This window comes from Colias philodice, chromosome 17, assembly GCF_061535455.1.
Source record: "Colias philodice isolate Cphi_HAF_F1 chromosome 17, ilColPhil1 Martin Lab GWU primary, whole genome shotgun sequence".
NCBI classification, from domain to species: Eukaryota; Metazoa; Arthropoda; class Insecta; order Lepidoptera; family Pieridae; genus Colias; species Colias philodice.
In genome coordinates this window covers 5,565,534-5,582,325 of record NC_143102.1, presented here as the reverse complement: position 1 = coordinate 5,582,325, position 16,792 = coordinate 5,565,534, and the positions used below count along the sequence as shown (strand labels likewise).

General features: G+C 32.5%; 3 protein-coding genes across 4 annotated transcripts; 1 reads left to right on the top strand and 2 right to left on the bottom strand.

Annotated features, from left to right (window-relative positions):
* Positions 1 to 732: 732 nt before the first annotated feature.
* LOC149481091 (uncharacterized) lies at positions 733 to 1,621 on the bottom strand. Its single transcript, XM_089705989.1, has 3 exons — positions 1,417 to 1,621; positions 1,236 to 1,305; positions 733 to 963 (listed from the first exon to the last, which is right to left on the bottom strand). Exons 1-3 carry the CDS (start codon positions 1,500 to 1,502, stop codon positions 802 to 804), a joined length of 318 nt encoding a protein of 105 aa, XP_089562115.1. The 5' UTR covers positions 1,503 to 1,621; the 3' UTR covers positions 733 to 801.
* Positions 1,622 to 2,796: 1,175 nt separating this feature from the next.
* LOC149481090 (uncharacterized) lies at positions 2,797 to 6,219 on the top strand. The gene is made up of 5 exons (XM_089706205.1): positions 2,797 to 3,096; positions 3,206 to 3,398; positions 4,141 to 4,270; positions 5,127 to 5,274; positions 5,956 to 6,219. Exons 1-5 carry the CDS (start codon positions 2,799 to 2,801, stop codon positions 6,003 to 6,005), a joined length of 819 nt encoding a protein of 272 aa, XP_089562331.1. The 5' UTR covers positions 2,797 to 2,798; the 3' UTR covers positions 6,006 to 6,219.
* On the bottom strand, positions 6,095 to 15,285 carry Hacl (2-hydroxyacyl-CoA lyase). Of its 2 annotated transcripts, XM_089706203.1 has the most exons (12): positions 15,128 to 15,285; positions 14,903 to 15,021; positions 14,672 to 14,813; positions 13,183 to 13,340; positions 12,056 to 12,202; positions 11,501 to 11,723; positions 10,386 to 10,546; positions 9,716 to 9,904; positions 8,713 to 8,898; positions 7,673 to 7,775; positions 7,047 to 7,179; positions 6,095 to 6,563 (listed from the first exon to the last, which is right to left on the bottom strand). In XM_089706203.1, the coding sequence occupies exons 2-12, from the start codon at positions 14,948 to 14,950 to the stop codon at positions 6,344 to 6,346; spliced, it is 1,710 nt and encodes a 569-aa protein (XP_089562329.1). In that variant the 5' UTR covers positions 14,951 to 15,021; positions 15,128 to 15,285; the 3' UTR covers positions 6,095 to 6,343. The 2 variants fall into 2 exon arrangements, with proteins under 2 accessions (XP_089562329.1, XP_089562328.1); XM_089706202.1 differs by lacking the exon at positions 15,128 to 15,285 and having other exon boundaries at positions 14,903 to 15,090.
* Between the last annotated feature and the right edge of the window lie 1,507 nt (positions 15,286 to 16,792).

Below are 16,792 nucleotides of genomic sequence, written 5' to 3'. Positions count from 1 at the left end.
AACCTTCTCTCATCTCTGTGCTTTAAAAACTTCTAATCAGTCAGCGGTCTATTTGCTCGTTTTTTAGCAGAATAGCTAAAATAAATTTTAGGTTGTGATAATAGTAATTTCTATGAATAAGAATTTAGTGAATTTTAAGTTATAATATAAAAAATTAAAAAATTGCAGCATATTATCCAATTAAAATGTTTTAATTACTAGTTTACATAGTTTTTTAATTATATGAGTAACATGGTATTCTATTTCAATTTTCCAAGTACAAGGACTCAAGGCAGGCCAAGTTGCCTTTGGAACCATCCTGTAGCAAGGATGTGATATTCAATCAATACAATATAGATAGACAGACGGAAAGGTCATTGGATTGCAGTTATAAGTATACAGACAATCTGTATGCTTAAGAATAAATATTATACACTAGCTGTGCTTCGCCCCTGTTGGTCTTAGCGAGATCATATATAGCCTTCCTCGATGAATGGGCTATCTAATACCGAAAGAATTTTTCAAATTGGACCATTAGTTCCCGAGATCAGCACGTTCAAACATACAAACAAACTTCAGCTTTATAATATTAGTAGATTGTTTTTCCTAAAAATTTTGACCCCTAACCTTAATAATGCACACAAGTCATTATTGCAATACCATTTTTATTTTCTGAATATAAAATTTTTTCTACAATGTGACAATGAGTACTGAAAGGACCAAATGTATGAAGGAATAAGAGAAATGCTCATAGTCATAGTAATAGAAAATGAAATAATAATTTATTAAATTTAACATTACAAACTAAGAAAAATGAACACACTATTGACTATCATCCATACTGTTCCTGAAGCTGTCATGTTGCTGATAACTTTGGTTTGTTTCTTGTGTCATGTCTAGTTGTGGTTGCATCCTTTTAAGTGGCGGCAAATCTTTTATGTTTATCTGTTGTATCTTAGCTAAATCTCCAATTATTGATACATTCTGGAATAGGGTAAAATCTTAATCATGATATCTAAATATTCAAATTCATCATAAGTAAGCCATGTTATATAAGTAATCATGCAAGAAATATGGAATTCAAGTCACAAAATATAGTTCTGGAAACTTACATTTGCTCAAAAAAAAATTAATTATAAACATTTTTAATTCTTTGTAATTGTAATGATATGATAAATGGAACAGTTATCACTTCTTAAAATTGAAATAAGCATATTTAGTTTTGATGTAAACATTATCGTAGAGCGCAAAAGTACCTGTTTAATATTTTCTTCAAATTCCCCTCCGGCCATAGTAAAACTTTTGATTTTCTGCAACTCTATAAATCTAACGATTTTTATAAAAATAAAATAATATTAATACTTACACAATACATAAATTAAAGTATATTAATATTATAAATTAGTCTAATAATACGTAACAACAAAAGATACTTACATGAGACGTAATAATTGGTTTGCTGAAGTCAATTCATTTTGTAAATCTTGCTGAAGCTGTTGTGTTTTTGGTGCTGATGCCGACATTATATTAAGAAAACAAAATTAACGTAGAATATTAAAAAATTATTGAAATATCATCAAATCCACAATTGCGTAAAGTAAATATTTTTTAAATGATAACCGAATTCATATACTGACACAGTTTAGTGTTTACAAACGTCATAAGACAGATTAAAAATATGTGCATACAGCCATAAACCAAAGACATTTTACTCCCTTTTTTCTATTAGCTTTCTCTGAACGTAAAAATCAACTATATAATCGAATTTACAATGACAAGATTAACTTATAAATTACTTATTAACATAATTATAAATCTGGAAGATGTACTATGTAGACAAGATCACAGGACAAGATTGGACAAGATGTAGATGTAGACAGAAACTGTGTAAAGTTTCATTCATATTTGCTTGCAATATTAAGATCATAATATAAATAGGTAGGTACTGAAGTAGCATCATATCCGTCATGTCCTGTGTTAATTTAATTTTTATAATTAATACTGCTAGATAAAAAAATTCAATTGTGATAAATTATTCTATACTCTATTGTTTTGATCTTGTTTTGATGAATGTTTACTGACTTATTTTCAATGTTGACAGCTCTAGGCAGTTTTGCCTAAAATGTGCGACCTGTGAGCGTCAACGGTCATGAAGAAATGCTAATATTATAGTAAATAAAATAAATAAATATTATTTCCTTAATAAAATATGTTTTACATTTCAAGTGTTCTTAATATTAGTTGATTTATACAATGACAAAATTAAAGTAAGTTGAACAGCTGTTCAACTTAGAATATTATAGTATGTAATTGAAAAAAAAAACACATTCATTTTACTTTTATTTTCAAACTGGAATTTATATCATTTTGACTATACTTCTGAAAGAAGAATAACTAAAAAATACGTGTGGCACTCGAGGAATGCCGCATCCGTGGTAAAGCTACTGCATACTGCATAGCAATTAGCAATTAGCATCTCACCGCTGCAGCTGTGCCGGTTGGAGTGGGGGGTGTTAGGTTTTTTCGTTACGGAATTTTTACATTCGGTCGCCGCACTCAAAATCTGAGATAAAAGCTATGCAATAGCATAAAAGCATTTTAATTTATTTTGGATACCTACCTATTTAAAAATTGAAAAGGTATTCTTATCTGGATCTTCCTCGTAAATGCGTACTATGCAATGTGTTTTTTTTATTATAAATACATCTTTCTTTAATAATTGTATAATGCTTTACATTTTAAATGTTTTTACCTTAACTTAGATTACTAATAAATGGTTATTTTTGTAAATTGAGTTGGCAACTCTTATTAATGAATTAATGATTATTGCGTACCTACGAAATCAACAGAGAGCTTCAGCTGCAAAAGTAAACGATAGAGCAAAAATGGAAGAAGGTATTTCTGTTAAAAACGAAGAAAAGAATTTTGATATAAAACAAGAGAAGCAAGAGAACTTGGAGAATTTTAAATGTGAATTCGATTCTGGAAGTCAAGATAGTAGTAAAAGTGGCAGCGGTGGATATCAACGATGGGCGCCCAATTTAAACGGAGTTAGAAAGAGTGCATTTACGCCTTATAAATCGGTGCAGTGTACAGCATTGACAAATTTACAAAGAGGTGACCTTTGAATTTTATCCGTGCCCTTAGCGCATTATAAGGATTCTTATCGATTATCTATTTTGAAGGATTTGAATTAGTTGTGAAGTATTCAAGGTCGTGTTTGTAGGTAACACGCAGGCGCGGGTTCCTGAGCTGCCTCAGCCCGATTGTAGCTTTCACGCGAAGGCAGGTCGCGGTGAAATAACCCGTGACGACGTGAAACTGGAGCAATATGTTGATATTACTGATGAGCATGGTCTTACTGCCCTGCACTGGGCAGCAAGTTATGGACAATTAAACAGTTGCCAGGACCTTGTTTGGTAAGTGTGTGGCCTTCTTTTGTTCAAGGGATGTTGCTTTGTCTCTATTGTTTATGATAGTTCTCTCAAGTGGATTAGATTTTGATTTTTCTCGAATTTTTTCGAAATATGTTATCATGTGTATGTGTTGTATGTTATTTTTTATATTTTGGTGTATTATATTGTCTTGGTAATATGTATTAATATTTTATTTCCCTACATAATATCTGTTCTATAGATGAAAAAATTCTGATCTGTAAATTGTAATAAATGATATAACTTTAACACTGCCTTCACATTTAATAATTATTAGAAAAACAAGTAATTATTATTAAAAAAACAAAATACCCGACTGCACACTAAAAAAAGAGTAAAAATTTAGAAAAAATATTATTATGTCTTTATCCCGTGGGACTTTTAGGATAAAATGTATCCTATGACACTCCCGTAATCAAGACAAATCTAACGATACCTCATATATCAAAACCCATCAAGCCGTTTAGGCTACAGGTGGTCACAAAGGAAAAGACATACATACATACTTACATACACTCGAAAAACATTACCCTCCTTCTTTGGCAGTCGGGTAATTATAAAATAATTTTAATCTTAAATTACATTTGCTTATAAATTATCATATTAGAAAAATACAAATTCAAACTAAATGATAAATGTTTGTTTAAAATTCTTGGCATTTGGATTGCATTATAAATAATTATATTTACAAAAAAGCAACAAGTTTTAAATTTTCGGTAATATTAAGGTGCGGGGCCAATGTTAATATGCGAGGCCCAGAGGGCGAGACGGCCCTCCACCTGGCTGCAGCCGGCGGTCACCATGAGGTTGTGAAATTTCTATTGAATGAAGGTGCCGACGCAGACATACAAGATGATGTAAGTTTTATTTTATATGTATCTATACTAATATTATAAAGCTGAAGTTTGTTAGTTTGAATGCGCTAATCTCGGAAACTACTGGTCTGATTTAAAAAAAAATTTCCGTGTTAGATAGCCCATTAATCGAAGGGCTATAGACTATATAATATCATCTCGCTAAGACCAACAGTAAGTAATGAGTTATAGGAGTAGTGGTGGTCTGTAGTAAACTTGTAAAAATAATCCATGCATAGTTGAAGGGAGTTTAGAAATATGCAAACAATGGTGTTCTTAAATAGACAATGGACTCTCTATTCAGTTTGTTCTCTTTATCTTATTCACTATTTTTGTGTGAAAGAGTAACAGAATATCCATTCATCCATCCTCAAAAACTTTGATGTTTATAATCTTAGCAGGACTATACTTACTTCATTACTTCCACTATCTATACTAATATTATAAAGCTGAAGAGTTTGTTTGTTTGAACGCGCTAATCTCAAGAACCTGGTCTGATTTGAAAAATTATTTCGGTGTTGGATAGCCCATTTATCGAGGAAGGCGTTGGCCTTCCTGCCTTCCAGAAGTGGAGCCACGCGGGTGAAACCGGAGCGCAGCTAGTAACGTTAACCTAATGACGTTAATGACGTTTGACAAAAGTGCTTCTAGAAGAAGTCTAATTGAATAAATAAGAGCTAGCGCGCACAAGCAACTTTGTCTCTGCAACTATTTTGTCTCTCCCATCAATTTGTATGGGGAGTTGCGTCGCTACGTGCGCGCACTTTCATACTAGCCCATAGGTGGGAGAGACAAAATAGTGCGCCCATTGTCTTAATGTTTAGAGTTTGAGTAATTAAATAAACATGTTTTGTTCCAGTCCGGTAGCACAGCCCTTATGTACGCCGCGGCGGCAGATTTCCCCTACACCTGTAACGAGCTCCTCATCAGAGGCGCTGATCTCACACTCACTAATGACTACGATCAAGATGCTTACACTCTAACTACTACAAATAACTGCAAGTTAGGTGAGCTGCATATACTGTTTTCGATTTACATGTTGACGTGATAACGTTTTTAAAATCGTTTTAGTCGGGTGACATGTTCAGAAACTTGTGTCACACCAAAACCTCACGAGCGCGATCGCAGGTATAACGAGAGAGAGACGGACCGATCTCCCGTCTCATCTCGAGCGCTGCCAATCACGTAAACATCTCGATCGTAAACCTACTTTACAAACAACCAATTTTTTATTGCAAAATGTCTCATGTGCTATATAAAATGTTTTTCTGGCGTGATCACGGGTGGTCGAGAGGCTAAACATTGCCCTGGTTTGGCAAAAAGACGCGGGCTCGAATCCCGGCCTCATGATCGACTTTTTACTTTTCTTGAAAAGTTTTCTCATTTAGAAATAGTATTTGAATGCTATAAAAACTAAATATTCAATGTTTATTACATAGCTATAGATCTTTCAATCGAAGAGGAAAGAGGAAGAATTATGTTTGTAAACATAATGTAGACTTCCTTATTCGATAAGAAACTATCTGAAAAATTCTATGGTGAAACAACACATTCGGCCTTGAAGGAATTATGAGGTTTTTGGGCCGAATTTTTCCAAGTTAAACAAATATAAAATTTGATATAATTATTAAACTCGCCTTGTGATAGTTTAAGTATATGTCATTAATATATTGTTTTATTGTTTTCAGCACAAACTGTGATAGAAAACTTCTTGATTGGCTGCCTCGGCAAAGTGTGAAGAAATAACAATAGCAATGTTCTGTTTGCTTTGGATCACCTACACAGCCGATTCATTTGCTTACAGTGAAGTTAAAGAAAATACAGGGATTTAGTTTATAACAAATAATATATTTATTATTATATAATTTTAAGTTCAACATATACAAACATGTGATGTGACATTATAAATGACTCAATAGACAGACAATATAAAAATTATCCTTAAACCTTAACCTGTTTTTTATTTGATTATAACAATTGTATACATTAAAGCGATTCACCAAAAATAGAAATATAATCTTTCCATAGCACCAAAAACAAAGTATAAAAAAATCTCTTCAAATTTCAACAATATAATCACAGTTTAGACTCGGTAAGCCAATTGAATGTTTGTGGTTTTCTGTTGGCTTGTGGGCTGATTAATATGTTGATAATGCTGGGTCTGTCTGTGACTTGTATAGCGGCTTTAATGGCTGTTTCGATTTCTTCTACCGTTCGACACAAGTGACCAGAACTGCCAAACATTTCCATCATTTTCTCATAACGAACCTCACTGGTTAATGCGGTGGGAGGAGTACTGTAAATAGATATAATATTAGATTGTTTTACATGTTATAATCTATACTAATATTATAAAGCTGAAGAGTTTGTTTGTTTGAACGCGCTAATCTCGGGAACTTCTGGTCCGATTTGAAGGCTATATATCATCACGCTAAGACCAACAGGTGCGAAGCAATGCGGGTGAAACTGCGGGGAACAGCTAGTAAATAATAAAGATGTAAGTTACACAAATGAAAGTGGATGTGAAATATTTTACGAGAAATATGCTTTCTTTATTATTATTCAGTCACTTTTTATTGAAGGCCATGGATAGTCATCTACACATTACTGTTTAGAAATATTTGTCTTGTATTTTATACACAAATATATTCAGTCTCTTTTATTGAAGCAAGAGTTAAAAGCGTCTTTAGTCTTTACACATTAATTTTTCAGATTATTTTGTATATTTTTATACATATTTTGCTCTTCCACTCCAAAATGCACATGATGTTCAACCTACCATTGAGCGATGTCGCCAGAAGACTGGAAATCCTTCATAGTTTCTTTATCAAAGCCACTGTATATACCATTATTGTTCACAATTATAATAATAACTGGCAGCTTGTAGCGGAACATCGTTTCAATCTCCATTCCTGTAAAAGTATTGATATGATATTTTATTGGTAAGCTTGTAATTAATTCTTTTAATTTAAGGTCATAAAACATGAATTAATTTGTATTTAATTGAGAGAATTCAAGAGATTTTTAATTTACAGCCAAATAACTAAAGAAAAATAAATAGTCCATGTTGGATAATACCTAATAATGGTTGGAATTATTATTTTTTAGAAGACGTGGTATTTTCTTACATTATTTCGTATTCTATTACTTATTGGTAGATATAAATAAATAAATATAAATATTTCAGAATAATTTTCACACACGGCTCGATCTGATCCCATACTAAGCTTTTGCTTGTGTTATGGCTGATAAACATACATAAACTATTTATTATAAATAAATACTTATATAATTATCTGTATAACAAATGTATGTTTATCATCATACAAATATTTGCCCCGGTTGGGAATGGAACCCACAGCCTCTGGTTATCAATATAAATGTTTGTAATGTATAAATGTTTACCCGAGAATCCAAAAGCGGAGTCTCCTTCAACGCAAACGACTCGCTTGTTGGGCGCGTGGTCTCTGCACCACATCGCCGATGCTACCGCGAATGCTGGTCCCACCTGCAAACATACAAATATTTTAATACTAGCTTTCCGCCCGCGGCTTCGTTTTCAAAGGAAAATCCGCATAGTTCCCGTTCCCGTGGGATTTCCGGGATAAAACCTATCCTATGTGTTAATCCAAGTTACCCTCTATATGTGTGCTAAATTTCATTGTAATCGGTTCAGTAGTTTTTACGTGAAAGAGTAACAAACATCCATACATCCATACTTACAAACTTTCTCCTTTATAATAGTATTAAGATAAGATTAAGATTACAGTTGTATACATATTACATATATTCCTACTAATATTATAAATGCGAAAGTTTGTGAGGATGGATGTGTGTTTGTTACTCTTTCACGCAAATACAACTGAACCGATTACAATGAAATTTAGCACAAATATAGAGGATAACTTGGATTGACACAGGATAGGTTTTATCCCGAAAATCCCACGGGAACGGGCACTATGCGGGTTTTTCTTTGAACACGCGGGCGGAAAGCTAGTACAATATAATTGTAATAAATTGTTGTTTCTTGTAATCTGAGAGTATTTCAAGAAACAAGAATGTATGTAGTTATGTAGTTCCGAATGTAGTTCCTATTGTTCCTATGTAGTTCCGAATAAACAGAGTAAAATTTTCAACTGGGCATGTTAGGCAAAATGAAAAACTACTAGAATAGTATCGAAAACTGCTGAAAATAATCCACAAGGTTGATTTTGATGAAAAACTAATGATGCAGTTTTAAAATATATAGATAAATTAACGATTTTAAGAAACGGAAAACAATGATCTGATTTATTTAAATTAAAAAAAAACATTTGGTGAGATTGCAATTGAGTGAATAATTTTTAACTTATAGCACTAAAATTATTGTTAACATTGCTGAAGCGGGCAATATTATCTCCAATTTAAACATATAATCTATCTATTTGACACGTTATTTAACTTACCCCCATAGTTCCAAAAGTACCAGCGTCCAGTCTATGCCTGGCTTGATTGTTAAGTAGCATTCCTCTACCAATGTCCATAGTATTTGCTCCTTCACTGACTATTATTGAATCTTTGGGAATATTAGCTTGTACTGCTTTAAACACGGCGTAGTAATTTAAGGGCTGCGTTTTGTTGTTTGCTTGAGCCTGTAAATAAAAAAAATATTTCAGTGGCTTCTCTATTTGTGATTAGCAAAGGATAAGGTACTGCTTCCATAGAAGGACATAAAAAAATGTAAATTCATTGACAACTCAAGTTTGAATTATAATATGTAACGATTATTATTCAGCGTAGTTTATTTATTTATTTGTACAAGGTACCTTACAGGTAATCATACACTAGATATGTATAACATTGACAAAGACACAATTTATATATTATTTAGACAGCGTATAGTAGAGCCATTTTAATAGGCAACATTTGACAGTTCAACAAAATTCAAAAACGTAACCTAGTAACGACGACATAGAATAACATGATATTTCGTTTTGTTAGAACTGCACATTTGCTAAACTTTTTTCAATTACGATTATATATTTATAATAATAATGACCGATACAAGTAATTTTAAGATTTAATTTTACTGATAAACCATTCTAAACATAATAAACAATTTCTGAATTGAAGAACTGACGTCGCTACAATTTTGTGTCAATAAACCTTTTTTCTTTTTAAATACCAGAGACGTTACTCTAAAAATCGAAATCTGAAATCTAGAATCGAATGCATTGATTACTTGTGAATAAAAATCATCATAAATTAATAAATTCGATTGACAAATGTTTCAAATCCGTATCGATTAATTCACTTTAATCGATATTTTTAAGCAGGTTACCTCTCTTCGAAGATAAAATTGATAGACGTCAAATGTTGCCTATTAAATTGGCTCAACTATAGTTTATTTATTTGATTGATAAATAGTTAATTGATATTTTAATCGTTAAATATTTTTCAATAACTCACCTCAACAAATTCAGTATTTTTCTTTTGTTTTTCCTTCAACGACTGCCACCATGCATTATTATTGGGTTGCAATGAGAACTTTTTGTTTGAAAGTCTTTGTGAAAGAGCCTCAGTGAATGGCTTGATGTCGGAATGTACTGCCACTTCTGATTTGATACTGTTGTGGAATTCTTCTGGTGAAATGTCTACCTGTGAAAAAAAAAGGTAGTATATGAGCATGTATGAGTTGTTGGATTTTTCGTTAATTAATTCAGGACAAATACGTATATAAGAGAAATATAATTCCTCTTCTTTGTAATTCTTAGCAGATAATATAGATTTTCTACTAATAACAGTATTTGAGAATTACACAGCAAAAAAAATTAACATAGATATTCCAAAGAAACACAACTCTTATATTTATTACTTTGCTTCTTTATATAACTTATTAATTTAAACGAGTGTTAAATTTTTGAAAAAAGAACAAGAAAAAATAAAATGTTTTGCATAATTTTACATATAATTGAAATAATGTATTTTGAGTTGTAGCCTATAGCTGCTAATGCTTTATGTGGAAAGAAGACAGTTGGGAATATGATAAAGTAATAACATTTTTGTCGAACGATGAATTGAAAACGGGTGGGAAATGGGAATACAATAGTAATAACAGAAGAAAAATTAAAAAAAATACCTGTATAACTTTAACATCAGGCGCGAATCTCGGCGGCTGTCCAAAGTGCAGCATCCAATTCAATCTTGCTCCCAGTAAGAGTATCACATCTGCATGAAGCAATGCTTGCGTTCGAGCCGTCGACACGCAATATGCTGAGTCGTCGGGTACTACGCCCTTACCTGTACATTTCATTTGTAATCACTACATAATATAAAACAAAGTCGATTTATCTGTCCCTATGTATGCTTAAATCTTTGAAACTACGCAACGGATTATGATGCGGATTTTTGAAGTGAAAACTTCTTTAGCGGCATTGGGTATAAAATCTTGAACTCGCGTCAGGACACGTGGCCTGATCGAAAAAGCGTAAGACGGATGGATATCAAACATGCACAACGTTAATAATCAAGTTTTCACTTCTACCGGCACTCCCGGAGTGCAACCCCTCTTTTTTTTTAATAGAACGAGTGATTCAAGAGGAAGGTTTTAATATATAATATATTAGGTTTTAGACAAAGCGGGCGAAGCCGCGGGCGGTAAGCTTGTGTATTATAATAAAAAATCAAAATTCAATTCGTTGGAATAAATACCATAGAATTTCGTGTCAAATATCATATTTAAACTAATATTATAAAGCTGAACAGTTTATTTGTTTGAACACGCAAATCTCAGGAACTACTGGTCCGATTTGAAAAATTCTTTCGATAGCCATTAGAGATAGCCAATTTATCGAGGGAGGCTATGGCTATATATCATCGCGCTAAGACCAACAGGAGCGCAGCACTACGGGTAAAACCGCAGGGCACAGCTAGTGTCAAATACGAGTCTACTGTTATGATATGACTTCTTTGACTTCCTATTTGCATTTTAATAACGGTTTATGTATTTTATTTTTCCTGATTCTTAATCAATCCATACTAATATTATAAATGCGAAAGTAACTCTGTCTGTCTGTCTGTTACTAAATCACGCCTAAACTACTGAACCAATTTTCATGAAATTTGGTATGGAGATATTTTGATACCCGAGAAAGGACATAGGATAGGTTTTATCCCGAAAATCCTACGGGAACGGGTTTTTCTTTGAAAACGCGGGCGAAGCCGCGGGCGAAAACCTAGTATTAAATATCATACCCATAGGTGTAGGCAAGAACGGTATCCCAGTGCTATCCACGAGTTTCCGTACTGCATCTTCAGCCCGCGCATACGCAGCCCCCTTTCCCACTACTACTAATGGTCTTTTAGCATTGGACAGTAATTCTGCTGCTTTATCTACTAATTCTGGGGCCGGATGGGCTAAGGTTAGAGGTTCTGCTGTGTAGTAGTCTAGTGGAACTTTGTCTTCTTCTACTTCTGCCTGTAAGGATGGGGTGTTTTATAAATTTGCTTATTCAATCATTCACACTTTTAAGGGGGGGGGGGGAGTGTGTTAAATAATGTTTACCTTAGATTTTTTTCAGTTTCAGAGAAAGCTACATTCCTGAGTATCTATACAAAAGCTATTAGGAAATACTTCATACTACGATAGATGCTTTTTAAACAACTTAGAATGCCGACAAAAGCATAACCTTTAATAATTATATGATAAATTAATGAATTTACATTAATAACTTGTTATTAGTCTTATTGTAAAAGATTCTAGTTGTTGTATATAATAAATTGGTTTATCTATATACTTATTAATCTTACCATGAGCAAAGTAGCGGGCATATCCAGGTAAGCTACACCGGGTCGTCCCGCGCACGCACTGCGCACGGCTCTCTCTACGTGCAAAGGAATGAGTTTCGGTGAAGGAGGTCGCACTGCATATTTGCAGTACAGGCGACTTGATTCCACCTGCAAATTCATAATATAATACAATTATTTGATAATTGGTTATAGAAATATTTTTTAATCGGGGCAAGGAAACATAAGCTAGAAAACTTTGCCTTAATAACTCAGGCCCCGGAATCACAGACACAATAGAAGATCTATTGTGTCGTGGACCGATCGGGCCGTTCGGGGCTCAATGGGTTAATAAAGATTTGCTTACATAAAATTACAACAATCTTTATGTAATACATCTGTTTACGTATTATGTTAAACCTTCGTTTATTCTTAAAATTAGCATAATATGAACATAAACAAAAAAAAAACAGATTCAGTGGAAAAAGTCTACGCTTACATATTGTTCAAGCAGTTGAAGGTCAGCATTTATGGTAGAGAGGAAACAAAGAAACTAATCATTTCTTAAAGAGTATATGAATAGTATGATTATTTTTTTGATATATTATGAGCCAGTCTTTGTGCTCTTTAAAAAAAACTTAGTATGTTTTTTTTATGACATTTCAAGGTTTAAGCAATAAGGTCAAAGACGGCCTTTTTTAAGTGATGCTGATGTGTATGTTTTCGCTGATGGTCTTTGAAATACCATTCATCCAGAATTTTTTTTTCGGTTTTACAAGTAAATTTCAACAATCTCAATTTATGCATGCCTTTACAACCCACATTATAATTTTTATCTTTTATCAATATGTTTTTAGATATTGTCACTGACAATAAATAATTATCCATAACAATTCTGTCTACAAATTAATTATCTATATTGTGTATCTAATATATATAAATGGGATAGTGTATATTTTTATACAATACTAGAGGTCCACCCCGGCTTCGCCCGTGGTACATATTTCACAATAAAACGTAGCCTATGTCCTTTCTCGGGTATCAAAATATCTCCATACCAAATTTCATGCAAATTGGTTCAGTAGTTTAGGCGTAATTGAGTAACAGACAGACAGAGTTACTTTCGCATTTATAATATTAGTATGGATTACCTGAAGCCATTCTTGGAATCCTCCAATGCCTTCATGGTCTTCTGGGCAAGAGCCAGCGATGACCAGCAGAGGCCAACAATTCACTTGTGCATTGGCCATACCTCCTATACAGTGGAGGAGCCCTGGGCCAGATACCGCAAGACATACTCCAGGCTTGCCTGTAGTTTATTTGTCATTTGATAATATTATTGATGTATTAAAAAAATAAAGAGCAATCTAAACCAAGTTTTAAACAAGTGTCCCTGAAAATTCTATTTGTTTTATCTATTACTCATACTGTAATTTTAATAGTATAATTGTGTTTTAATTTAAAAGTGTTTTAATTATGGAACAAATGGTTTTTAATCAGCTTTACATTGTAGAAGGGTATAGAATGTTCATTATTTTCATAGCTATTATATTTTAAATTTAAATAAAATTGTGTTTCTGGCAAAGTTTTGACCTGAGAAAATATGAGTTCAAATTTAATAATGTTCATCAATTATGCCACATACTTCTGATATTAAATTCAATTATTATATCATTGTACAAAATATGAAAGATTAAATGTTATCTCATGATAAACGAAGATTATATCCACTGTATCCATGTTTACTTTATATAGCGACCCCCTTGATACAATTCAATATAAAAAACCTACTAGAATAAAAATATGAATGTTCTTTTTTATCTATACTAATATTATAAAGCTGAAGAGTTTGTTTGAATACGCTAATCTCGGGAACAACACAAGTTAGATAGCCCATTTATTGAGGAAGGCTATATTATATCATCACACTAAGACCAACAGTAGCAGAGCACACGGGTAAAAACGTATGGCACAGCTAGTTTATTATAATTCTTGATGACACCATGAAGTTACACATAACTGTGAATGAATAAATCTTAATATATATAAATCTCATGTCACAATGTTTGTTCTCATTGGACTCCTAAACCACTTAACCGATTATAATAAAATTCGCACACCATGTGCAGTTCGATCCAACTTGAGAGATAGTATAGTTTAAACATGTAGGTACCACGGGCGAAGCCGGGGCGGATCGCTAGTAGTATAATATTATAGTTTGGATACCCATTACATTAACATGATATAATAATATTATGAATAAGTCAATTGGCACTATAATATAATTTCAATGTACATCATAAACAGGTAAAGGAAAAACGTGAAAAAAACATGTAAGTAAGAATTTTAATCTTGAGCGCTTGATGTATTCTGATATTATCTAAATAATTACTGATTATTACACAAAAAATCTAATTTAGATAAATTTAGCAATTAATGATTTGAGGTAAGATTAGGAATAAATTGGATTAAAGGCAGATTAAATAGCTAACTACTTATAACTTGGTGAATAAAGTTCAATGGCAGTGTTTCTGAACAAAAATCACTTAATAAAAAAGGGCTGCTTATTCATGTCATGAGTAATCAATAAAGAACAAAAACTACTCATAACGCAAAGTATATAATAAACTGAATTTTTACCTGTAAGGTAACCAATAGCTTGAGCTGCATAAGCCGCTGCTTGTTCATTTCTCATTCCCACATATTTAATACCCACAGATTGGAATGCCATAGAAGTTTCAATAACAGGAATACCTACTATGCCGAAAACATATTCTATGCCCTGAAATAATAAGCGAATAAAAATAATGACACACATTTTAATAGAACACCGGAATTAGGTTTTTCTTTTTTCAAACCAACTTTCCTTACCTGCTTTTTTAAGCTCTCGGCTAAAATGTTATTTCCATCGATACCCATTGCTTGATTTAATTTGGTCGATATATGGAAAGATCTTCTGATAGTTGCACGAGAAGTACTTAATAAACGCCCTATAAACATTATATAGAATTTTAATTACGACGCTGTAACTAAGCTAGGCTGTAGGCAGATACATAAATAGGTAATAAGTTATGATAAAAACACTTAAAAACTCGCCTGATGTTAAATAATTTTTGTTGTTTAAATCGTGACTTTATTTCAAGTCCGTTAAGATTGGAAATTCTCAAACATATTTAATGCTTTAGAGATTATCTTTTAGCGTACACGTTCAAATTCCACTTTATATTTATTACTTTCTATTGAATGAAGTTGAAGCGATAACTTTACTTTTATTAGTTTTTAATTCACAAACGTCATGTGTCATAAACGTCAAGTGTCAATTGTCAAAATATAGAAGATGTGAGATAAAGTGGAGATAAGTCGTAAGATAAATGATCGAGCGTCATAATTTAAATTACATATTTGTTTTTATGTTAAATAAATATATATTTAATATATAATGTACTTACTTAAAACTTACATATTTAATTATTACATTTTTGAACGTTATTATGTAAATATTTTTCACCTATTATGAGATGTTGCCATTAAATCTTCAAAAAAAAAAAAAAAATTAAGAGATGTAGAAGCGCGAAATTATCACCTATATATGGTGTTTTTAAAAGTATTTTCCCGTTGAGGTGCATTCTTTGCCAAGTTTAGCTACTTATATTTACACAAGAATAAGAGAACTATTACTACTGTTACTCCTGTGGCAAGCCTGTGGCGCTGAAACTCCGGGCCCCGAAGTGGGTCTTGGCCTCCGAGACAAGAAGTGAGAACTTATAAATATTAGCAAGCAAAAAAAGGTGATTGAAAATTAAGGTACCTAATTAGAATGAAATTTCAATAATCAAGTATAATTAGACAGTACCTATTGCTTTAGTAGCAATTATTAAACTGTCGTTTTAATTATTACTGCGCAGCTCGAAGGCCGATTATTTAAATAAGATTTTCATTTCATAAATAAATAAATATCAATCATATTACAATTTATTTAGAATATGCATAATATTTTTTTATGGTTAACCAGTCTATATAATACTAGCGGTCCGCCCCGGCTTCGCCCGAGGTACATATGAAAAATAGATGTTGGCCGATTCTCAGACTTACCCGATATGCACAGAAAATTTCATGAGAATCGGTCCACCCGTTTCGGAGGAGTATGCAGACTAACATTGTGACACGAGAATTTTATATATAAGAAGATGTATTCCCTAGTTTCAGCCATGGATAGCAGATGGCGTTGAAAGTCATTCTTTTTGCTCATAATTTATTTGACTGCGACGCGACGCGGACGCGACGCAGTGTAAAAGTGGCATAACTGAGCTTAGCATACTATATTTATACTTATATTGTATCATCACTACATTGTATACTACATAGTTTATAACAAAGTCGCTTTCTCTGTCCCTATGTCCCCATGTATGCTTAAATCTTTAAAACTACGCAACGGATTTTGATGCGGTTTTTTTAATAGATGAGTGATTCAAGAGGAAGGTTTTAGTATGTATATAATTTATTATGTTTTAGACAAAGCGGACGGAGCCGCGGGCGGAAAGCTAGTATTATATATTGTAATAGTTAGAAAACAATTAAATGATGGTTTACGGTAAAAGCCTGACCAATATTTAGGTTTAAAAAATCCTCTAGTCTTAATTATATGAGAATAGGTACTTGTACTAAGAAATTTTTAAATTAATAATATTTTTATTATACAAGCCTTTGTCCTTGGTATCGCCCGCGTTTAAATTGTAAATTTAAACCATTCTCAAATCCAGC